The sequence below is a fragment of the Ursus maritimus genome, unplaced genomic scaffold (genome assembly GCF_017311325.1).
Source record: "Ursus maritimus isolate PB19 unplaced genomic scaffold, ASM1731132v1 scaffold_4, whole genome shotgun sequence".
Classification (NCBI taxonomy): Eukaryota; Metazoa; Chordata; class Mammalia; order Carnivora; family Ursidae; genus Ursus; species Ursus maritimus.
Window position 1 is genome coordinate 75,355,058 of NW_024426552.1, and position 25,884 is coordinate 75,380,941.

The following is a 25,884-nucleotide window of genomic DNA, read 5'->3' on the forward strand; positions in this document are numbered from 1 at the left end:
GTCATATTTCATTCATAACACACATGTACTGTAGCTCGAGGCAACAGATGGACAATCACTTGTTTAAACTACAAATGTGAAATACTAAGGTAGCATGGCAATATTTCTAGAACTGTCTATGAGAAAAAGAAGCCTTTCCAAGCCAAGAGGAGTGGTGAGAGGCTGGGAGGTCACATCAGTGTTTCCCTGATCTCCCTAGCAGCTGCCATAATTTCCCCGACACCCTTCAAAACTTGATGACGGAGGGATCAGGGGGCAGCCGACGCAGATTTGACAAGAGAAGCCCAAACCATATCAAATAGAAATAACACTGTTATTCCTGGCTGGTTCACATTATTAGGATTTTTTACTAATTAGGAAAATTGTTGGAAGTTGTGTTTTTAGAGTCCGGTCTATATTCTACAAACCCTCTACTACAGCCCCGTTGTAAAAGTGCTCTCTTTCTTCCTCTGAACCCAAATAAAAACACGTGTTTAAATGTAGTTAGAGTTTTATATACTTTAAACATCACAATAAACATCTTTGCAGAATCATGCGTAGCGCGGAAACAATGATAGTGTTGATATCTCGGCTGCATTAGTCAGCATACAGCCGATGAAGTAATTTTGATCGGAGACGTTGCCCCTACGAAAACAATTTGTCAATGACAGGAAAAAGAACCCACATCCTTGAGCTGCAGAGATGTCCAGCATCTCAAAGCTTTGATGCCTTATGTTGGGACGCATGACTTAGTTTTGAGTTTTAAATGCAATTTTGCTTGCAAACGAGACTCCACGTTGAGTCAGTGTGAGCTAGGGATCCAGACAGTGAAGAAATCTGATTTTGAAATGGTGTGCAGAGCCCATGACATGGTGGGTTTTTTTTCCTTTTCCATGTCTCTCATCCCACAGAATTACCAAATATTCGTGCTCTTGACAATTTTTTAAAGCCGGTATAGTTTAACAAATTTTCTCTTATAAACTCTGATTTTCCTATTATTTATGAATTTAAATAACAATCAGGAAAACATACCAAAAGACAAAGGAATTATAATTGTTAAGGTAATGTGATCTTTCTGTCTCTGTTATAGGCAAAATTTCATGTAACTAAAACAGTAAAAAGTGATTTGGCATTGTTTAAACCAAATGATTAATAGGAAAGACAAGAAAGCAATATAAATCATGTACTTAAGAAATCCTGGAATAAAATATGTAGGATCCTTTCCTTATTATACCTTGTGAAAGAAAAGAAATCTAAATCTAAATATTTCTGCATATGTGTTTGTGCACATTCATTATTATAAAAGTATAATAAGTCTATATTAAAAAGAGATTTACTTTAAAGCTCTTTGGTAAAGATACTCTGAGGTTATGTGATAAAATGTACTATAAAGATTGAAAGAAAGCAGTATTCTGGCAATGCCACAGTGATGGGTCTGTGACAACATTTTCTTATAACTTTATCTCTCTTTTTAAAATGTTTTGGCTTGTAAACATTTAGTTACACATGGACTTAAATGTAACAAACAAGTAGAATGTTATTGCATTTTTATAGTATAAATATTTCATACATTTTTCTCTTTTGGCAAAATTCATAATAATATGACTGCACTTCAAGAGATAAAATCCATCTCTCAATAAATTGGGCTTTTGGCATAAACAGAATTTCCCCCAAGTATTTCATAGGAAACAAATTGCTGAAGCAATTCAAGCAAATTACATTATCTCTCCAATTGTTTAATAGTCAGTGCTCTCTGAGGTCATCAGGATGTCTGATCTCGAATTTGGAGGACAGAAATTCAGAGATACAGTCGCTATTGTATCCTAAAATTCACATGTTGCCCAAAATGAATTCCATTCTATTTCACATTGAGAAAACTACAAGGCCAATGATAAGAGGAGCAAAGTAAGGAAAGGCAAAGTTTCCCAAGAAAACTTTGAAAAGTCGCAACTCTGGCAGTTACTCTGGGTAACCAAGGCAAAAGAGCCACAAATTAACTTAGATGAGCTAATGACCGTAGGCTTAAGAATTTCTTATTGAAAAAAAAAAAAGAAAAGAAAACGGAACCATTTTTACAATCATTCCTACTAAAGTAAAATAAATGTAATTGGAATTCCTGAGGCATGGGGTATAATTCAAAACATGCACAAATAATTTTTCATTTCGGTTCTAGTGTTAAAATTAAAAATTAAAATAAAAGTCAGACTAGAAAATCGACTTCATCACGTTATAATCACGAAAAAGGTATTTGTGGACTCAGGGAAGGGTGAGTAAGGGAATGTAACTATATGTTTTACTGGATTTCTTAAACTGGGTGTTATGTATACAGGGATTCATTATATTATTATTTATATTTTGTGTATACTTAAAATACTTCATAATTTAAAAGTATATACTTGTGGAAGATTTGAAGAAACGTTTAAGAAATCTCAATCCAAAATACCCGATTAGTTTACAAAATGGCAACCTGCCGTTACAAAGACGGGAGTCTCTCTTTAAAAGAAACAAGTTAGAACCCAATAGAATGGTTCTGTAGTTGGCAAGCAAGCGTTTCAATGCCCAGTAAGAGTTTGAATAAAGATTCCAAGCAGAGAGTCTGCATATTTTTAGCTCAGAAAGGCAATTTTTTTTTCAGTGATCGTCTTTGAAAGTGTGGTGTAAATGTCACATCGATGATATGAAAACGTCTCCCGTGATATGCAATCTGAGTTGCAGCAGGATTATGGGAGTGATGAAACTGCGGTTTCACAATTTTTTCAAGCTTTCCTGTCTTTTTAAAGTAAACTAAACAAAACTTCACAATTTTATTTTGTGTATCTGATTTGCAGTTGTCAGGCAAAAAGGACCCGGGCCTGGGGGGCAGGGTGGGGGAGAAGAATAGGAACAGTTCTTTACAACTGTCTTCCTCTGGAGAAAACTCAACTTTGGTAGTTGTATTTGGATATTATAAAAACAAAAACAAAAACAAAAAAAACCCAAAACAAAACATGGCAGTATGTCTGAGATGAGAAGTGGGACAGTATCAGAAATGTTATGTTTCAGAGAAAACAAAGTTTGTCTGAATTACGATGTCTAGGTAGCATGGAAAAAGGAAATCTTAAGATGGTACTGTGGGATAATAATAGGCTTTTCAAAATACCCCCAAAATGCTTTTTCCCCAGCATATCCCACCTGTAATTCCTTTACAAAAAAAGCAAACTTTGGATTTCTCTCACCAATATCTGTTTTCAAATGAGCCCTGACCACTGGTCACTAGAGATTTTGAATTTCCAACCAAATTGGGTGGCAAATTAAATTTGGGCTTGTTTTAACCTATGTAATTTACAGCTTAAATTCTTTGTAGCCTAACATACACATGGCACGCTTCCCCCCGTCCCCCAAGGGGTGTGACCAGTTTAGAGCAACAGAAAGCTGTACTTTTCAATACACAGAAAAAGAATGGCGATCTTTTCTGATCACAGGCCGCAAGGAACTGATAAGATGGACCCTTCAAGCCTAAAAGCACCTGTAAGTTGGCCGACTCACCCAGGAAAAACTGTGTGACAGCAAATACCACACTAAAAAAAGCCATTCAAGCAGATGAAAAGTGAGGCAAACATAGGGATTAAAAGTTACAGGAATGCAGAAGTGAACGGGATGGAGTATAATCCGTGCAAAAATGTGGAAGTCCTTGGGAACAAAGGCCCATCAAGGTCCTGCATGATTAAATGTGAAATGTGTATTTGGTGAAAACTTAAAAAAAAAGAAATCACATCATCTATGTGCTTCTAAAGAAAGGTTAATATTAGATGAAGAACAGAGACCATCCCACGGCGTGATTGCCTTTCCTGTATTTTCCCATTTCTTTTCTTATCTTTTTCTTGTGTTTCCTTCTTCTCGGCGTCACCAACTAACCAGCGGAGCAGGCGACTGAATTCACAGGTCGGTGCTGGCCTTGGCGGTGAGCACCCTGATGCGGGCGGAGTTGCAGCCCTTGCAGAGGATGTGTCCGTCCAGGGGGTAGCAGCCTTGGTTATCTCCTTCGGACAGGAGACCACCACAATCCTGGACAAACAGACGGCAGGGATGTGAGTGAAACTGGAAACGACGGACATGAGGATGCCTTCCTTAGCTTTCTGCGAGAGGCCTCCATACCATGGCCACTTACTACCTTTCTTCTCCCTGTACCGCCGCCCCCCTCCAGTTCTTCCCCAGGAAACAACACACTACCTGGAATTGCGCCGCACAAGAGACTGGGGACATAAACACAAACAAAGTCAAATGACCCCCCTTCAGGTGACTTCATAGGAAAGGCAAGTCCAAGAAGAGAAGAACCCAAGGGTCTGGGGCCCCAAGTAGTGGTTTTGTTCTCTCACCCAAGCAACAAAAGTAGCAAGAACAAGAGAAAAGAAAACAAGAGGAGATCCCTAACCGCTAAGTCAGCTTTACCCTTTATCATGAGTCTGAGGATCTCTCAAAAGGAATACACAGGTGCAGGGACAGAATTCCTTGGCTGTTTTCGGGCAGAAGCAGGGCTGTGGAGTGCCTCCTTCCAAGCAGAAGGGCCAGCCCTAGGCTCTGCATACTGGCCCCAACTGTAGTGGGAAAATAAAACCCTGAAGGGTGCTGGGAGCACTGGCTTGCTGCATGTTCTGAAGGAGACAGTGTGGTGCAGAGGAATGTGTTGGACGGGGAGACGGCCCCTCCCGGGCCACCCCTTAGCTCTGCCCCTGTGCCACTGAAAAGAATTCCTGCGTCCCACCTCACCGAACTGTTGGGAGGATCAAAGAGGGAAATGGATGTGGATGTACTTTGAAACAAATACGGGAGCTACAGAGCTATAAAGGATCAAAGGAACCGTAAGACTGTCAACAGCACCTTTGCAGCTCCATTTTGAAAAGTGTCATGTAACAGCCAAATCCTGCCCTTACCTTTGGAGGAAATGGAAGTTTCTTTGAAAAGAAAAATACAGGACTTCCTCTGGCGGTGCGTGCCCTTGCTAACTTCAGCAGAAACTCTTCCAAAAGGCGACCACCCCTGCATGCCCTGCTTTTGCTGTCCATTAAGACAGTAAGGAGGTCACTGGGCCTCACATCTGCATTTGACTAACAATTAAATGAAAGCTCAGAAAGCAGCAGCCATGGCAGCAGGAGTCAGGCTCCCCCTGGCTTTGCCAAAATGAGCAAGCAGATATTCTGCTGCTCTAGAGGCATTCGGGACACTGCATAATGGAATTAAGTGAACTCTTTTCATCGCAATAAAGAAAGAAGGAAATTTCATAAATGACAGGGCTGTAAGCATTTAATGAGCTGACCTCTACGGTCACCTGGGCACCGTGAAGAGCCTTGGAGTCAACGACAGTGTTGGCATCATCAACGCCTTGACTCTGAGAACCCAAAGGGGCCACCCGGGGCGTCCGGTACACCCTCCTCGTTTATAGAGATGGGGAAGTGAGGAGCAGAGAGGGAAGTGAGTTCTCCATTGCCATGCAGTGTCTGAGGTAGGACTAGAAGGACGGTCTGCCCTCTTCTGATTCAGTGCTCCTCCCATGCTATAGCTTTGTTTTGTAAAAAACTTCACAGGACTTTAAAGCAAACTTCATTTGTACTGCTCTCATTTCCTCTGGAAGGAGATGTAACTTTCACACATCTGGGCACAAAACCCAAAACCATTAAAAGTCAAAGCCTATTCGTATGCGTAGGGAGTGTGGGAGCAATGCTGGCAAGCTTTTCTTCTTTAAGCCTCAATTTCTCCATCTGTAAAACGACCTCAAAGGCATCTAGCAGCTCTTTCACACTTACGATTGGGGTTAGTTTTAAGGCTGGAGCTGGTTATTCCTCTGTAGTCATAACATCTGATGTAAAAGCTGCAAATTTATCATCTTTTCTCATGCTAAGGACACAGAGAGAGATGCAACTTGGGCTCTAGGGCAAAACAAAGAACCCCACATCAATCGGGTGGTGGGTTTCAGCTAGGGCAGTGAGTGCAATGAACGCAGTCCCAGAGCACCAGGGGCAGCCCCGCCAGCCCCAGTGTCTTGGGAAGATCACCCAGTGGGACTAGATGAACCAATGTGTGAGGGCGTGGTGGTAAGGCAGTTCATACCATCCTTCGCAGAGAGAAGAGAGGACTGAGAACTACTGTCCTCGGGAGAGCTAGTGGAAAACAAGAAAACAGCTTCAAAGCAGGGGCTCTGGGTAACTAGAACCAGGATACGAAAACTTTTTAAAATCACTTTCTGAATATAGTGCCCTTTTGACACACAGATTATAGGGGAAGGACTCCTGCCCTTTGCTGTAGAAATGACTGCATGTCCCTTGGACAGAAAGCCTTCCTTTTCACTTCCAGCCTGGGTTACAGGCCTCCTGTGTGCATTCCCATAGCACCTGTACGTACCTCCCTGGACCCCTTAGCAGTCGCCTGACAGCCTGTCTTGAGTGCTCAGTCAGTGCTTGTAAGTCAACCAATCTCCATGACCTGGAACATCAAGTTCCCACCTCTTTGAGAGGAGTGAATTTTTATCCTTCTCGATGGGTGAGAATGGCATCTCTGTGCCATAAAAGTATCAGAGCCACGGTTAAAGATTCAGTGTACTGATAATAGTAACAGTAACAAGAATACCATTTGTTACTAATTTAGGACTTTGTGATTTACAATATCCTTTAATATATAGTTTTGCATTTTAGTCGCTTGGCCAAATTTGGGGAGGTTTATAAGAATCTGAGTTCTTTTCACAGGTGGAGAAATTGAGACTGAGCAGTAAAGTGACTTATCCAGTGTCACTAGCATTAAATGAAGGCCTAAAATCTAAAACCCGGGTCCTGTGAACACAGGCACCAGGGGGCTTTCCCAGATTAAATAACTGCTATATTTGCAAAAACCAAGTTCTGTTGGGCCTTTCCATGCCTGCCATGGCCTGACAGGGTGGGGACGCTGACCACAGACCTCACACCGGTAGCAATGCACATGGAAATCGCGATCCAGAGCCACAATCCGGACAGTCTCCTCCTGGCCTGGGGCTGGCATGATAGGCTCCTTGCACACAGAACATCGGGGGGCAAATTTCCTGAAAATGGAGACACAGGTCTGGTTAGGCATTGAGGATAGACATTGACAAATGGGTGAGACCCAGAAGTGAAAAGAAAAGGAGTCAGCCAAGGGTCAGACATCTGCTCTGTCATCCTGTGTGACCTTGAGCAAGTTACTTTCCTTCTCCGGGTCTGCTTCCTCAGCTGTAAAATAAGGGATTTAGATTTGGTGACTGTTGAGGTCCTTCTAGACCATGAACATTGTGATATTTGGTGAGGTGGGGGAGTTAGTGTGTGTATCACTTATGCATAAAGAGCACCTAGGAGCTATTGGCCACTTGATATGTTGCATGAAGTTCGCTGGTGGACAGATTGCAAACACAGACCCTGGGCTAGGGCAGGGTCCTGGGGGCCCTTCCTTGTTTCCTTTGCTTGACTTTTGCTTCTAGACTTTTATACGTGCTCCCCGGGCCCTACACAAATACTCTGAGGTTGGTAACTGTGTCATTCCCACTTATTAGAGCCTCTTCCTATGAAACTGAGCTAGGAATTAACACAAGAAACCTCAACCACATATCTTTTCAAAACGGCAGAGGTTAGTGAGTTTAAATACACCAAACTTTACTACAAACTCACTACGACCAAGTCTTGCACTTCCTGCATTTCATCTGTGTTCAGCTCTGGTTTGAAAAGAAAAAAAGTTCAAAAGCTGTCAAGTTCTTTATTCTTTAGAGGGTCTCAGCACTTTCAAAAGGTGTGGACACTGACGCGTGTAGCTATGCACACACGTATGTGTGCTTTTGAGGTTAACTGGTGGTGAGGAATTTTAATATTTCCTAATCTCTTAATATTCCTTAATATGACCGACGGCCCTAAAATTTGTTTCTCGTAACAGATTAAGAGGCTGCAAATACAGGCTGTGTATTCATCTGCACCTCCTGGAAAAGAGGGGTGGCATTTGGGAAGGTGTGAATTGAGACATGATTTGAAATGGCCACGGATAAAAACCGAAGACATGGGGGGAAAAAAAAAGACAGACTGTGCGAGCAGGTTTTTTTCATGGTAATGGTTTTGAGATTAATGACGTTAAAATTTATCTATTTGTAGTAAGACTTAAAAAGAAATAATGATAGTAATCTAATACTTTGCAGAGTACTTTATGGTTGTCAAAGCAGTTTTACATACATTATACTCTATATGTACATATTAATTTTCTTGGCAGAACCCAAAAGGCATCTGTGTGGCTGCAATCTAAATAAATATGAATTAAGCAGCAGATCAATTGATTGCTATGAAAGAAAAATTAAAAAGGATCATGGTACGACTGCAGCAGTAATCAGAGTTGTTATAATTGGCATTTTATGCGAGAAGTTTACACTCAGTGGTTAAAAAAAAAAAAAAACTGCTTTGGACTACCTGATTATTTTTGAATCTGGGTCATCAGTAGTGAAATGAGCAGGTTTCCGGAATCCAGTGCAGAATTTCCTTTCCCCAAGCCCGCCGAGACTGTAAGCTCTGTGAGGTCAGAAGTATGTCTCGCCTGTCATTGAATCGTGAGCCTGCCCCTCTTTCCACAACTACAATTACCTACTTCTTTAGAATAGGATCTCTTTCACTGAATTTGCCTGTTTTAGTAGTAATTATGTGCACATCCTTGGGGATCACTAAACTGTGAGCTTCCAGCTGGCAGGTTTTGCTCAATCTCTGAATCTCCAGAAACAACTCCTGTGACCAGGACAGACAGCAGAATTTCAGGCTATAGCTCATGAAATGAGGTGTCTGCCATATTGCTCTATAAAAAGATGTTATCTGGACCTTTATGGTTAATCTCAAGGTCCTTCCTCTTTGGAAAGGCGTGAATTGTATTCTTGCTGAGTAATGGTTCCTTCCTACCAATTGGCCTCATTTCCATGATGAGAAAAAACAAAGTGAAGAGACAGGAAGTGGTTTCCATAGTCCCCACAGTGTTTCTTGGCCGGCATTTTGAAGACTGTTCTAAATCCCAGGTGGTCTGTTTCAAGGCTCAGCTCACTAAACAGACAACAATAATAATAATAATAATAAATTTGAGGAAAAAACACATTTGATGGTTCAAACAGCTACCATATATTGTGGGCTTATGATGTGCCAAGCCTTGTTAAGCACTCTGTGCACTTGACCTCATTATTTGCTGATAGCAACATTATGAAGAAATAGTTTTTATCATCTCTGCTTCACAGCCACAGGAGCCAAGGCTCAGAGGGGGCCGGTCTTCATCATCTTTGTCCTGGCACATTTCTGGCAATCAACAAATGGGTGCTGATTACACAAATAAGTGGACGAGTGTAATGTCTCTGATAAGAAAGCACAGATAGTGAAATAAAGGCTCAATGCAATGAAAGGGTCACTTAAATAAGCCAGCTTTTCTGAGCTCACTGTCCTGGCACCGGAAATACAGAAATAAGCTAGGACTCCAGCAGTCAGACTGGTGAGGGAGTTCTATATATTTCTGCATTTGTTCTATTAGTTGAGATATACAGATCTTGTCATTTTGCGAAAATGATCGAAGGCGGTAAGGGTAAAGCTGTTTGCATGTATGTATATTCTTTATTACTATCAGGCTATGGTTAAGTACTAGCTCTACCTGATTTACAAAACCCTATAGAACATAGAGAAAGAGATATAAATTCAAACAGGGGGGTAGGGAGGGGCTGAGGTTAGGGAAGTGTTCTCAGAGGAGGAGGTAAATGAGTTGGGGCTTGAAAGATGGCTATTTAGGTGAAATGTGAAAGTGTGTATGTGTGTGTGTGTTGACGAGGGTGGACACAGTCAGTTTGCCAGGGAACCAGTTTGAGCAGTCATCTGAAATAACATATGAGAAAAGAGCTGGTACCTAATAGGATGGAGGACTTGGGCCAAACTTGACCGAAGGTGGTTATGCAGGGGATGGCCCATTTACAAGGCCTTAAAAATAGTATTTGGGAAGCTTATTACTCAAAATGCAGTCCAAGACCACCGGGGAGCTTGTCAGAAATGCATAATTGTAGGTCCCACCCCGGACCTACTGAATTCGAATTTGCAGTTTAACAAGATCCCTAGGTGACTTGTAAGCACATTAACATTTGGGAAGCACTGGTTTAGAAGACAGGATGCTAAGCAGGCGCGATGAATCGCTTCTCATGGGCCTTCTGTATCTCACAGTAACTTCCACTCCCAGGCTGCTCTAGTTACAGCCAAGCAAATCTTCCATGAATGTAGAGAAGCCCTTCCTCACTTCGTGCCCTTCTTTATTTCCTGAGTTGTTCCTGCTGTCAGGAATCTCCATTTCTCACTTAAAATACTCTTCAAATTCTGCTTCCAGAAAGCCTCCCCAGATCTCAGGGCCAAGTAATCTCCTCTGACTCTGACAGCTCAAGCCTTTGCCTCTGCCTGTCTCATCGTGTCTGGCCCCTTCTGCCTGATATCACACACACCCTGTGCTTATTCTCCCCCTCCTCCTGGCAAGCTCCTTGCTGACAGGGGCTTTTCTCTCTGTGTGCATTTTCTACCCCTATAGTTTCTCTCCTGGTACCTCTCTCCTTTAGCACTGAGCACACAGAGGACTCTTTGTAGATGTGGTTGAACTGAATTGAAAGGTGCTTCCTAAAAGCTCATAGAGGGAGACCAAGAACGAGGCCCCCCAAAACAGTCTGCAAAAGGAGGCTGTATCCCCCTATGTGCCCTCTTGTTATCCTGGCAATGCCCACCCTGGGTGGGGGTTTTAGCTGCTTTGTGTTCTAGTACTTTCAAGGCTCAGAAACAGAGTTCTGTAAAATGTAGCTCTTATTTTCCTTTGGGAAATGGCGAAAAGATCAAAAAGCTTTACTCTCTACATACCTGCCAATCATGTAGACATTATTTAAAAAAAATAATTTGTGTTTTAACATGCCATTGAATTGGTGGTGGTGGTGGGGTGGGAGGCGGAGCTGGGGCTTGGAGATGGTTCTTCCCTTTTAGCTGCTAAGACTGCTTGTCTGGAGTGTTCAGACCCACACGCTTATGTCACCAGTCCCAAGTCTCTAATTATGCTCCTCACTCTTAGAAATGAAAGATAAATGGCAGAGATATAAACTTCCATTTGTCACAATTGATTTCCTGTTTTAATTGGGGGGTGTAATAGATCAGTCTTTTCCAAGCAACAGAAACATGTGTGCTCTGATTACATCTACCAGTCTTCCTTGGATTAGGGTACGTCTAAGAAAGGAGAGAAACTGTGACAGAAACACACTCCCCATCGGTATCTTTTCACTTCCCTTAAATAGATACAGGGTTTTTTTTTTTTTTTTTCCATGTGTAATTACAAGCTAAAAATATCAATAACGTGAGGTACAATTTATGCTGTGACTGCCCTTTCAAAGTGAGCCCTTACTTATCTAATTCAGGTTGAAAATTCCTGCCTCTGGATTTTTTTTTTTTTTAATTCATTCAGCCTCATGTCTTTTGGTGAGCTTTTCACTTTCTTTGTTACTTGGAAAGTGGTCAGGAAATTCACTTTTAAAATAGAGCAGTCTCAGGTCCCCAAACTGCCTGTGGCAAGTTCTTCCTGATCGTTGACAGTCAACAGAGCAGGGAAAATTAACCCATAAGACTGCACATCTGGAGGCCGTAAAATGGAGACCCAAACTGGGGAACAACATGAGCTTTATCTCTGTGAGAGCTGCGGGCTGTCCTCAAAGACTCAGACTGCCCAGCAAGCAAGCCAGAAAGCCTCCGTGCCTACCACTTACAGATCATCTCTATGGCTTTCGTAAAGTTCCGAAATATACGCAACAAATGTCATCAACCAATTCACCAACTAACAAAGGGGCCAAATAAAAAGAAGCAAAACACAAAACTGTACAAGCTTTCATGAAAACCCCAGCTATAATAAAGGGGGCCCGATGAATGAGAAAGCTGAATAAGGACACATTTTTTTTCAGGCTCATGAGTAAGTGGTCTTGACCTTGAGACTCTACTTTCTAATCTTCCTCAAAAGACTGCACAAGACTGCATTCATTAATGCTATTAGAAAGAGTCCTGAGGAAGAGAAGGCCTGGGTAGGGAAACAGGTTATGGGAGGATGTGAGTATGTTGTTAATGACATGAAACTGACCCAAAAATGTGAGAGGCTTGTACTAAGAAGAGGGAGTGAATTGTTCTGTGGCCATGTCCATCTCCCCGTGACCTCCTCTCTACAGATTGGCAAAAATGTAGAGGTCAGCTCGAGAGAGAACCCTGGGCTGTCATACCCAGGGAGCTTTAAGACAGACTCTGTTCTAATGACCAGACTGAAAAGCTTAGAGACATTGAGCAGTTTGTCCACTGTAACACGTCTTGTTCACGTAGAGGCCAGGGAAGGCTACCCCAGGACCCTTCCTCTTTCCAATACACATCTTCTGCAGCTGAGTCAACTTTCCCAGTATCAGAGCCACACAAAGATGTGACGGATCAGCCCCAGGGCAGGCTTCAAGCAGAAGCCAGGCTGGAGGGCCAGCTGGATTAACTGATACCCATTCCTGCATTAGAGGAGGGGGATAAACAAGCTCTTCTTAAGGTCCCACCAAATCCTGAGATTCTACAGCTCTGAGAGAGAAGAATGCATGGCCCAGATACGAGGCAGTGAGAACAGACTCCAAGGGGACTGGCAGGCTCGAGGGAACAGAGCAGACTGCTTACTTGTGGAAGTCCTCAATGCAGTGAATGAGGCCACCAGCGTCCACGGTGAATGGGATCCCATCAAGGCTGCGGTGGCACATCACACAGGTGAAGCAGTGAGGGTGATAGGCCTTCCCGGTGGCTCGCAGAATCCGCTCCATGATGGGCTTGGAGCACACGCTGCACTGCTCCAGGGTATTCTGGGGAGGGAAAGAAACATGCCAGTGTTAGGCTGGGACTTGCAGAGCTCCATGTATTTAGTCCCTTATGGCATGACCAGCTCCATACAGACACATTGGCTCATGTGCCTGTCACAGTACTTGGAAGACAGTAGAGTGCGTATCAAGGAAACACGTGAAATAGATCAAGTGTCTTTTCTAAATTCACCTAGGTAGGTGGTGGCAAATCTAAGATTTAGAACACATATCTTCTGACTTCTCTCCCTCTTCTACCACTATTGCAGGGTCGATGGCAAACATTTCTGTTAAGACACATAGAGAAAATATTTCTGGTCTTGTTGCAGCAATTCAGTTCTGCTCTCATAGGGTGAAGGCAGTTGTAAACAGTACTAAGTAAATGGACATGACTGTGTTCCAATAAAACTTTATTTACAAAAGCAGGCTGGCTTTAGCTCACAGCTGTAGTTTTTTGACCCCTGAACTACATAACTCAGGTTCTCTACTGGAAGAACACTTCACTACTCTAAAACTTGATTAGTCATCAAAAACCTGGTAGGGTCACCAAGGACCTTAAGATTTTAGAGTGGTCTGCCTGACGACGGAGACACGCAGAGCATGCCGGGTGTAGAGCCCAATCAGAGCCCAGCATAATCAGTGAGGCTTTTGATTATTTTAAGCCTTGATTCGAACACCACCTCCAAGTTCAGTGTTGTGAGCTCTTGATAGAAATGTTGAACCTAGTGGGGTTCCAGTTTGGAGAAGTGAATTAAGAAAGTTAATTTTTCTGGCTTTAAAAATATCCTGAACTTTAAAAATGAAAAACAAAAACCCTCCTGAAAAAAGATACCATATATTGAGTCAGGACTCAGAAAGACTGATAAAATTAGCTATTAACTTTCCATCCTTCCCTAGAACCCCATGCTGTCGTACCAAACAAGTATGTTTCACATGTAATATGCTATATTCCAAGTGAGATGTCTGGACTGATGCAGAGTTGACAATCTAGAATAGATCTGGGATGGGGATCTGATTAGAAAGATGTGGAACTGGAATTGTCCTCTTACCACGAGAACCTTTAAATGGCCATGACGTAAGAAATACCCATAGGTGCGTAACTAGTGTGCGGATGTCTCAACCATAGCAATAATCTCTGATTGGCTTCCTTGTTTGCATCTCTCTCCTGTAACACTTCCCTATCCCCAAAGTGACTTCTGGTTCCCTTTCCAAAACACACATGTGACGAAGTAACTTTGCTGCTAGCAAAAACTTCTATAGCTCTACAATGTGAAAAGACCTAATTCCTCACCTGACATTCAACCTTCGTTTCTAGGGTCAGATTTCCCTAATGTCTCAGACTGCTCACTCTTACCCAAACCTATAAGAAACTTCCATACTTCTCTGCACTGGCTAATGCCTAGTATGAACCACAGCTCGTCATTTTGACCTTTCAAGGTACAGGTCAGAAGGCAACCCAGTGAAGCCTTCCTCGATGATGCTTTCAGTTGGAATCAACTCCTTCTTTCTCTACCCTTCCCAAGCACTTAATAACACTTACAGTGTCCTCTGTATTAAAATTATTTGTGGAATGCCTGGGTAGCTCAGTCAGTTAAGTGTCTGCTTAGCTCAGGTCATGATCCCAGGATCCTGGGATCGAGTTTCACATTGGGCTCCTTGCTTCTCCCTCTGCCTGCCACTCCCCCTGCTTGTGCTTGCTCTCTCTCTCTCTCTGACAAATAAATAAATAAAATCTTTATAAAATTATTTGCACATTTGTGCAAACTAATTTCTTTAAGGGAAGGGGCCATGTCTTTCTTTTTAAAGTTTTTAATTTTAATTCCAGTGCAGTTAACATACAGTGTTATATTAGTTTCAGGTGTACAATACAGTGATTCAATAATCCTATATATTCTAATGATTCTATATACCACAATGATTCTATATATCACACAGTGCTCATCATAACAAGTGTACTCTTAATTCCCTTCACCTATCTCACCCATCTCCCCACCCACCTCTCCTCTGACAACCATCAGCCTGTTCTCTATAGTTAAGAGTCTGTTTCTTGGTTTCTTGCTCTCTCTTTTTTTCCCTTTATTCATTTGTTTTGTTTCTTAAATTCCACATATGAGTGACATCATTTGGTATTTGTCATTCTTTGTCTTATTTTGCTTAGCATTATATACTCTAGCTTCATCCATGTTGTTACAAATGGCAAGATTTCATTCTTTTTTGTGGCAGAGTAATATTCCATTATGTATATATACACCCTATCTTCTTTATCCATTCATCTATTGATGGACACTTGGGCTGCTTCCATAGTTTGGCCATTGTAAATGATGCTGCAATAAACATATGGAAGTATGTATCCTTTCAAACTGGTGTTTTTGTATTTTTTGGGTAAAAACTCAATAGTGCAATACTGGATCTTAGGATTGTTCTATTTTTAACTTTTTGAGGAACCTCCCTACTATTTTGCATAGTGGCTGCACCAGTTTGCATTCCCACCAATAATGCACAAGGGTTCCTTTTTCTTCACATCTTTGCCAATGCTTGTTGTTTCTTGTGTTTCTGATCTTTAGCCATTCTGACAGTTTAGATTTGCATTTCCCTGATGGTAAGTGATGCTGAGCATCTTTTCTGTTGGCCATCTGGGTGACTTCTTCGGAGCGATGTCTGTTCATGCCTTCTGTCCATTTATTAATTGGATTATTGTGTGTGTGTGTGTGTGTATTGAGTTGTATACATTCTTTATATATTTTGGAAACTAACCTTCTAACCCTTTATTGGATATGTCATTTGCAAATACCTTCTCATGTTTAGCAGGCTGTCTTTTAGTTTTGTTGATTGTTTCCTTCACTGTGCAGAGGCTTTTTATTTTGATATAGTCCCAATAGTTTATTTTTGCTTTTATTTTCCTTGCCTCAGGAGACATATCTAGAAAAATGTTGCTATTGCTGATGTCAGAGAAATTACTGCCTGTGCTCTCTTCTAGGATTTTTATGGTTTTGAATATCACATTTAGGTCTTTAATCCATTTTGAGTTTATTTTTGTGTATAGTGTTAAGAAAGTGGTCTAGTTTCATTCTTTTGCATGTAGCAGTTTTCCCAATACCATTTGTTTGAAGAGACTTTTTCCCATTGCGTATTCTTGCCTTTTTATTGAAGATTAGTTGACCACGTAATTGTGGCTTTGTTTCGGGACTTTCTATCCTGTTTCATTGATCAGTGTGTCTATTTTTGTGCCAGTACCATACTGTTTTGATTACTATAGCTTTGTAGTGTAACTTGAAATCTGGAACTGTGCTACCTTCAACTTTGTTTTTTCTTTTTCAAGATTGTTGTGGCTGTTTGGGGTCTTGTGGTTCCATAGAAATTTTAGGATTGTTTGTTTTAGTTCTGTGAAAAATGCTATTAGTATTTTGATAGGGATTGCATTAAATCTGTAGATTGCTTTGCATAGTATGACCATTTTAACAATATTTGTTCTTTCAATCCATGAGCATGGGATATCTTTCCATTTGTGTTATCTTACGTTTCTTTCATCAATGATGGATGTACAGTTTTCAGAGTACAGGTTTTTTATCTCCTTGGTTAAGTTTATTACTAGGTATTTTATTATTTTTGGTGCAATTTTAAATGGGATTGCTTTCTTAATTTCTCTTTCTGTTGCTTCATTATTAGTATATAGAAATGCAATGGAGGACATTAGGAGAAGGAAGGGAAGAGTGAAGGGGGGAAATCAGAGGGGGAGATGAACCATGAGAGACTATGGACTCTGGGAAACAAACTGAGGGTTTTGGGGGGGGCTGGGGGATGGGTTAGCCTGGTGATGGGTATTAAGGAGGGCATGTATTGCATGGAGTGCTGGGTGTTATATGCAAACAATGAAATCATGGAACACTATATCAAAAACTAATGATGTACAGTATGGTGACTAACATAACATAATAAAAAAAAAGAATGCAATGGATTCCTGCGTATTGATTTTGTATTCTGTGACCTTATGGAATTTATTTTTTAGTTCTAGTAGTTTTTTGGTGGAGTCTTTAGGGTTTTCTATATATAATACCATGTTATCCGTAAGTAGTCAAAGTTTTACTTCTTCCTTATCAATTTGGACGCCTTTTCTTTTGTCTGAGTGCTGTGGCTCGGACTTCTAGTACCATGTTGAAGAAAAGTGGCGAGAATGGACATTGTAGTCTTGTTCCTGATCTTAGGGGAAAAACTGTCAGTATGATGCTAGCTGTGGGTTTTTCATGTACGGCCTTTATTATGCTGAGGTGTGTTCCCTCTAAGCCTACTTTGTTGAGGGTTTCATCATGAATGCTGTACCTTATCAAATCCCTTTTTCTGCATCTATCAAAATGACCATATGATTTTTTTAACCTTTCTCTTGTTAATGTGATGTATCACACTGGTTGATTTGTGAATACCGAACCACCCTTGAAACACAGGAATAAATTCCACGTGATCATGGTTAATGACTTTTTTCCTGTATTGTTGGATTCGGTTTGCTAATGTTTTGTTGAGGATTTTTGCATCTGTGCGCATCAGCGATGTTGGTCTGTAGTTTCCTTTTTTTTTTTTTTTTTTTTTTTGTGCTCTCTTAATCTGGTTTTGGTAGCAGGGTAATGCAGACCTCGGAGACCATGTCTTAAAAACGTATCCTGAGGTCTCATACTACACCCAGTATACTACCTGGAATAAAACTAAACCCAGGATGAATGTGTGCAAAAAGAATGAATGAAGGAATATTGTTTACATCCTACCCGGGCATTGCTGGACGGGTCTGACTGTCCTGGCTCTGGAATCCATCCCAAAATGAATTGGTAAACTCATCACCATCCTCTCCTCAAAGCTGTGGTTGCTGGAGGTTCTGAAATTGCTTAGTATGCCTCTGGTCACAGTCTAAACTCATGGAAACTATTAACCTATTTTCCCCCCATTTTGAAGTGGTGAAATTAAAATAGCAGAAGAACATAAGATGAAAGTCTGGGGAAAAATGATGCTCTGGACAATGAGGGCCCTGCTTTTTTTCTATCCTGGTGATCCGAGCTGATGTGGCTGCAAACTGTCTTCCCAGGGCTTGTGTTTTGCTCTTTGTGGGTTTTAACTTTTTTTTCTTTTTTTTAAAGGCAGCCCTGTAATGGAGTTGAACAAACCAGACATGCTTGACCAGAGAATGTTTTTGTTTGCATTGAGGCTTGGCTGCAAGACTTCATCCATTTACTTAAACCCAGCAGCAGCATAGAAGCTTGAGTCAGTTTCTAAGGAAAGACTTTATAGTCTGCGGAAGCATGGTTTAAAGGACAGGTAATCTGAACATTTATGCTACAAAGGAAAAACGGTGTAAAATATGCCTAAAGGGAGACTACTATAATATGCCCACAAATCAGAAAATGAAGGTTCTAAGAATATGGCTGCCTGGAAGCTTGGGCTTCCAGCAAATGGTGGAGGAGGACGTATGAAACTACCCTAGCCATCTCCCTTCACTGAGTCCTTCTCCTTTCAATCTCTAGCTGGTCCACTAGGAGTGGCAGACACATCTTCTCTTTGAGGAGGGGTAAAGAGCCTTCTGAAGCTTACCATGTTAAGTGTAGTTACCATCTGTCACCATCAAAGTTATTACATTATTACTGACTCGATTCCCTTGTTGTACTTTTCATCTCTATAACTTATTCATTTTATAACCGGAAGTTGGAATCATTATGTTGTGCACATGAAACTAATATACCATTGTATATCAGCTATACTTAATAACAATAATAATATTATTATTATTATCCAAAGGTTACAAACATATTAATTCAAAGGACACATGCACCCCAATGTTTATAGCAGCAATGTCTACAATAGCCAAACTGTGGAAAGAACCCAGATGTCCACTGACAGATGAATGGATAAAGAAGATGCAGTACACACACACACACACACACATACACACACACACACACACACACACACACACTGGAATATTACTCAGCCCTGAAAAAGACTGAAGTCTTGCCATTTGCAATGACGTAGCTGGAACTAGGAGGTATTATGCTAAGTGAAATAAGTCAGTCAGAGAAAGACAAATACCACATGATGTCACTCATATGTGGAACTTAAGAAACAAAACAGATGAATATAGGGGAAGGGAAGGAAAAATAAAGTAAGATGAAATCAGAAAGGGAGACAAACCATAAGAGACTCTAACTCTAGGAAACAAACTGAGGGCTGCTGGAGGGGAGGGGGGTGAGGGGATGGGGTAACTGGGTGATGGGCATTAAGGAGGGTGTGTGATGGAATGAGCACTGAGTGTTCTATGCAACTGGTGAATCACTACATTCTACCCCTGAAACAAATAATACATTATATGTTAACTAAATTGAATTTAAAGATTTATTTATTTTTTACAGGAGAAAGAGAGAGAGAGAACAAGTGGGAGTAGGGCCAGAGAGAGAATCTCAAGCAAACTCCATGCTGAGTGTGGAGCTGGATGTGGGATGTGGGGCTTGATCACAGGACCCATAGGATCATGACCTGAGCCAAAACCAAGGGTTGGACACTTAACCGACTGCGCCACCAGATGCCCCTAAATTGGATTTAAATTAAAAAAAAGAAAAGAAAAGATGTACTCTACGAATAAATAAATAAGTAAGTAAGTAAGTAAATAAATAAATAATAGTAAAGGACTCATACAATGTTAGAGATGAGGGAATAAGGAGCTCCTCTAGTCGAGGCCTCTGATTTCACAGGTGAAAAGCAGATTCAGAGCACTAATACAGTTGGACGTGAGTCATGGAATTCATTAGCAACAAAGGAGGGACTAATACCCCAGGTTCCTGTAACTCCCTAATTCAGATATGGATCTGATGAATTAATTGTGTTGCCACAGGGAGGGAAAGTTGCTAGATGAAGAATATGGACTGTTCCTCTGGCTTTGTTAACATCCCAAATATGGGTACTTGGGTAAATCCTTTCTTCTCTCTAGACCTCAGTTTTCTCAACTGTGAAACAGTGATTAATTCTAACTCTACAATTTTATTGAATCAGAATTAACAATAGCGGGGAAACGGCAATGTTTCCATTGCTAGAGGTATACTAGAAACAACTAGATAATCTCTCATCTGAAGTTTGATAGGAGGGTTCATGTGTTAGAAACCTGGACTGTATCATCTTTACCATGTCTTAACCACTTGAAATTCCAGAAATTACTAGTGGTAGAATTTCAAGCACGGCAGAGGAAGACCTGTGTGTCTTCTTACACAAGGTTATTTTGAAACCAGACCAAAAAATGCCCTCTTTGCATAAACATAAGGCTTTTCTAAAGTCAGTTAAGATGAAACAGCTAATAAATAAAATAGCTTTTAAGGAAATAGAAAAAGAAATAAATCTCTGAGCAAATGTGTGAAAGAAGGGCATCTCTGAGTACGTCTACTCTAATGGATCTTGCGTGTGGAGTACGGTGTCATGGCTGATTGTGTGGCAGTTTAGGAAGGAAGAGCGTACTCCAGCATAAGAACCATCCAGATTAGTAGAGTGTTTCAAGACCTGGCTCTGGATCCACCTCAGCTGCTCTTTGCTATGGACCCCACCTTCCCGTTGCCACTCTGAGTTCTTTGCCACCTTTTTAATAAGCTATGTTCTTTCACAAGCCCAGAATAGCTCACGTCCTTCTTTGCCTAGAGAATACCTATTCATTCCTCAAAGTTAAGCTCAAATGTCACCTCTTCTGCAGAACACTTCTAATTCTCCCTCTGCTGTACCCCAAGCAAAAGAAGTCACTTCCTCTACTCCCATAGGATTATATGATGCTTCTCTGATAACACTGATATAACCTACTCGATTTCATGATTTGCGTCAACCTCTGCTCCCAAACTGTGAGCACCCCACTCTCGCTGCAAGGAGCCATAGTCTTAGGTAGAGCTTCCTAGGAAACAGATTCTGAGACAGAAATTTGCACATGGGAAGTTATCAAAGAATGTCTTTGAGATCAGCACCTGTGGGAGAGTATAGAAAGCCCCTGGGCAGAGGGAGAAGCTGGACTGTGATGCAGTCAAAGCAATGGCATCTGAAAGTTCCCTGGAGAATTCTGGAGCTGGGATGCTTCTGCACAGTTGTCCTTCCTTGACGCTAGGGGGTGGGGCCTTTACACCCCTGCATCTAGTCAATGGATACAGGAGGCTCTCAAGGAGGAGGAGTGATCTTGGGTGAAGAGGTTCCCTTCAACTGAGAGTAATTACCAGCGAAGGAACCCCGCTATGAATGCTTAGTGGAGTGGGGTGGGGGGAGGGAAGGAAAGCCTCGGTCCTGAAGAAGGATCTGGGCAGTGCAACACCACATCCACACCATAACCATACTTCCTGAAGCACAGTCGGCAACTGCTGACCAGCTGTGAACCACCTCACAGCTGAAGCCAAACGAAGAGTCTAGATTTCTTGTCTTTTTCACAAATTCTAGGCACTGTTTGAGGATTTTTTTTTTAGAATCTTTAGAAAATGTCTTAGGCAGTTACTCCAATGAAGGTATGGTAAAAGGGAGAAGATGTGAGAGTAGCAGAAAAAACAAGAAAGCTACCAAAAGGCCCAGCTTATAAACTTGGCTAAAGTGATGGCAATACAATTGTGATTAAAAGCAAAAAGTTAAGTGAAAATAAAAATAAAGTCACAAACAAATCTTGTACACGAAACTCCCAAATGTAACTGTTTTTAAATTAGAGATACAATCTGGTTGTATCTTTTCTATCCTTGGGTACTGTATAAATAACTTGTCTAATTCACAGGCAGAAGAGCTAGAAGAATCATCTGAATATAAATGAAGCATATAGGTAACATAAGCATTAACTACAAGTTAGATGATAGGGAAAATAGTTCTAAAATTTACATATTGCATAGGTGTGTATGCATGTTCAATGGTGAGAATTTTAAAAGAAGGCACATAAGTATTTGAAGATTCAGAAGACTATAAAGTGTTGCCATTTAGAAATGTTAAAATTTTCATTTCATAAAATTAAAATGTGATCTTATATTCAATGTTTATTGTTTTTTTAGGTACAAAAGCAATTTTGAAACAGAAAAGACTCTTGGAAAAAACGAGGGTGACATCTCATTTCTAGATACACTTTTGGTCTTGTTGGGATAAGAATAACAAGGAAAAAGAAGAGTTCACAGATACTAGGCCTTTAAGATCTTTAGGGCTGACTCTTGTCCAGGGGTTTCAACTCCCCTCTCTTGCCTGCCTCTCCCATAATCCTTTGCTCACGGCAACAGTTACCAGAGAAGCACATCCAAAACAGTCCCAAATCCCTTCTGGATGAAGAGCACGAAAGGATGGTGCCTGTGGGGGGTTCCATATTGTACAGTTTAAAAACCACGATTCTAGTCCAACTACCAGATTCCAGACACTAAGGCGCAGAGAGGGGAAACACCTAGTAGCAGATTTGGAGTTAGAATATTGGTCTCCTAATTCTCCCTCCAGAGGCTAATCCCCTGGCCCAACACACTACACCCACATCATATTTCAGAAGACACACTCCGTATCACAAATATAAGGCATTCAGACATGCTACTTAGAAGTTACAAGCATATAAATAAAGACAGGTACTATGTCGAGATCTTAACACAGTTTGTCTACTGTCAATTTCATTGGTTCCCACAGGGTAAGAGAGAAAACTCATTGTTGCATCCCCACTATCTACAACAGTATCCTTGCATAAAATTGCTGTTGCCCAAATACTGGTTAGATGATGAATTAATAAACTCTGTATATGTACTTTACATAAAATAAAATGATTCTATTTAACCATGCAAAACAATTCTCTAGTCTACAGCTTCTCAATAGGCAGGCTAAGACACAGCGTGTCTCACAGGCTTCCAGGGTACCACATTCAAGAGGGGCAGAGGGGGCCAGAGGTTTCCATAGTTTCTGAGTGGTCACCTTGGGTCAGGAGAAGCCCCATTCACTGATTCCGGTATGCTGAATGAATGCCACACTTTCCCACATGGGTCACGATGTAAAGAAGGTTGTGAAGCACAGCTGAAGTGTTGGCGTTCCCAACGGAAGAGTGACTCAGCGCACCTCCACGGAAATGCCAGAGTGACATTACCGAAACTCAAAGAATTATATTCCCTACCTTAATTTTGTACTTTAATTTTTTTTCTTGATGTTGATAATCAAGAAGTCTTCCCAAATGACGGCAGTACTTTTGGGTCTTCCAGTAGATGAAGACATCATTTACCTTGGTAGTTCTCCCAACATACTATGGTACAACGCCTCCCTACAGTTCTGCCTCCCAGGGAGGCACACATTTCTTATTAAAAGGTTTTTGACTTTACAAGTGTCCTTCACTTATACGTACATCTTTTTTTTTTTTAAGATTTATTTATTGATTTATTGATTTAGCGGGGGGTGCAGAGGGAAAGGGAGAGAGAATCTCAAGGAGACTCCGTGTGCAGCGTGGAACCTGATGTGGGGTTCGATCTCACAACCCTGAGATCACAACCCGGGCCGAGATCAAGAGTTGGACCCTTAACGGAGTGACCCACCCAGGTGCCCCCACCTACATCTATACTTGAATCTACCTCTGTATCTCTATCTCTTTTGAATCTGCATCAAATATGTGCTTCAAAACAGATTGAAAATAATAAGGCTAAGGCCAGTGTCATTCAATGCCTATGACTGTGATTTTTGAAGCAGAATCAAAATTCCTATTCTATAGATGGGAGTTCTAATTTTTAAGAATAGGAAAACTCTCGAGTCAATTTATTATATGGCATCCAACCCTTAGAATGTGTTTTCTTCTGATGTCATTACCCACAAACAAAAATGACAACTACGAAACATGGAACTGGAAATTTAGTAAAAGAAATCAACATTCTTATTTTTTGTTCACTTCCGCTAATTTTTTTGAGCACAACTCTTTGCACCCAATGCCTGTATTACCTCAGCTTTCATATCAATCCCCTTTAAAGAAAATTTTTGCATGATTTTCTGATGAGCAGAGCAGCCAGCCTTCCCACTTAATTTAGCACTGAAGAAGAGCCTAAAGAGGGGAACAAAATGTTCAACATCCTGGCAGGTACAGAGGCAGAGAGAACAAAGATACCATCCCTGCCCTCAGAGGTTCCCAATGTAGTGGGAGGAGCAGACACTTCTATAAATAACTGACTAGAGGCAAAGGGCAGAACACATTGCTATTATGGAGGAATGAGTAATGTGTGATGGAAACACAGAGGAGAGAGTAATTACTTCTGAATGGTGAGGGAACAGGCAGCATGGTGGTGGTGTGTGATGCTGGGAACCTCTCTGGGTGGGATTTGAGTTGGCTCTTGAAAAAAAAAAAAAGGCCATTATAACACTCTTTGCAATTAATGTTGTGGTATAAGGAGAGTTTTCATTATCTAAGTCCCAGATCTGCCTACATTGAAATGAAATTCATTTCATAGGAAGAGTTGTAACAAAATCAGTGTATTGAGCAGCACTGGTGAAGGGGAACTCAACGTTGGCAGAGACCAAGATCTGTGTGTCAAACTAACATAAACAAAGGACATGCAGGACTATTCATGTTGAATTTAGAAAAAAATTCTTACAAAATTTTCTGTGTATATCTGGACTACATAAACTGGATTTAAAATTAAGAAGTATGTCCTCAAACCACAAGAAAAAAGGCTGACAGAAAGGACAAAAAGATCAGAACAATTAAGTTACTTTATTCAATTTTGCCATGAGCCACAAGTCACATTCTCCACAAAGTAAATAAAGCCCTGTTGCTTATTCTGAAGCACTCAGTTTGGGATTACGATCTGAGCTTTAGGAAATTAAAAAAAAAAAATCCCATTAAAGGACATTTAGTTTATCTATACCTTAAGGCCCAGAGAGGTGGTATTTTGCCTTAAAATGTGCAGCCCTTGTAGTACGGGAGCTTTCCCTCAACACTTCTCTTGAATGTCTCATAACCCTGGAGGCGTAGGCTGAAGGCGGAGGGGCTGAGCCCTGATGAGTGTGCCAGACCTTCATGCCAGGAGCAAAATTAAAAGATCACACGGCACTCCATGGAGACTATTGTGAGGGGAAAAAAGAACAGAATTCCTTTCCTTCCCAGCCAAGTCAGATCACAGATTTGCCTTTACAACACCTTCAAGGTACAGTCTGTTGGGACTTGTCAACTCAGGAACCAGAGCAGAGAGTCTGTCATACACAGTGAGAGAAGTGGCGGCAGATTCAAGAGACCTGGGCTGGGAAGTCCAGGCAGTGGTCGTGACCTTGTTGGTCTTCAGTTTCCCCATCTACTAAATAAGATTGAAAATGTCTACAGTGCAGTACTGGGAGCACGAAGTGAGATCCATGTATGAAAGGAAGTGCCCAGTGCTTGTTGTACACTGACTAGTTTTGTGTTCAGTCTCCTTACAGACTCTAAGGGTCTAGGACATACATTTAATTAACTTGGCATTCCTTGATCACTTAGCTGAATTACCATATCTAAGCACTGCATTTCAATTTTTTTTCTAATTTGTCCTTTCACCATCAATTCTTCTATACTTCATAGAAGAATTTCATAGCTCTACTCTTTTTTTTTTAATGGATTATTTAAGGAATCCTGTGTATGATACTCTGGGACAACTGGATAATATAACAGCAAACAAACTTCTGGATTCCTGAGAGATTTGTCCCCCTGCTTCCTAAGAATTTTGTAGAAAAGCTGTTCTTACTTCTATGTAAACATTACTGTACCTCAAGCCCATAAATTTCTCAGTCCTTCTTAAAAGTAATTTACATTATTTTATACTCCCCAAACAAAAACTGACAGCTTGCCTTGGTTGAGTTTTTAAAGTTTACGAAGTATGTATTCTAGCAGGTAGAATGGTAGAATTCTTGTCCTGGTTATATGCCGCATGACTATAAATGTGTTTTTTGAACCAATGCCTTCTGAGTTCAAAGACAAAGTTGCTCATTCTTCTACTTCACACTGTCCCCCAATTAAGTTTCTCCTAGGTTTCTCTATCTAGTTCCCGTAATGCCAATTACACTGAATGCAGTTATGAGTCTAGCAAACTGCTGTGCCATAGCCTTTCGCAAGTACATAG

General features: G+C 41.0%; 1 protein-coding gene across 16 annotated transcripts in view; it reads right to left on the reverse strand.

Moving 5' to 3' along the window:
* Window positions 1-478: 478 nt before the first annotated feature.
* LOC103676028 (LIM domain containing preferred translocation partner in lipoma) overlaps window positions 479-25,884 on the reverse strand; it is a 644,793-nt gene continuing 619,387 nt past the window's right edge. For all 16 annotated transcript variants that reach the window (XM_040621467.1, XM_040621465.1, XM_040621452.1 and 13 more), the window contains 3 exons: window positions 12,660-12,838; window positions 6,904-7,024; window positions 479-4,023 (listed from right to left, as the gene is read on the reverse strand). In XM_040621467.1, the coding sequence (XP_040477401.1) occupies window positions 3,895-4,023; window positions 6,904-7,024; window positions 12,660-12,838 (429 nt within the window). In that variant the 3' untranslated portion in view covers window positions 479-3,894. The remainder of the gene's footprint in view (window positions 4,024-6,903; window positions 7,025-12,659; window positions 12,839-25,884) is intronic.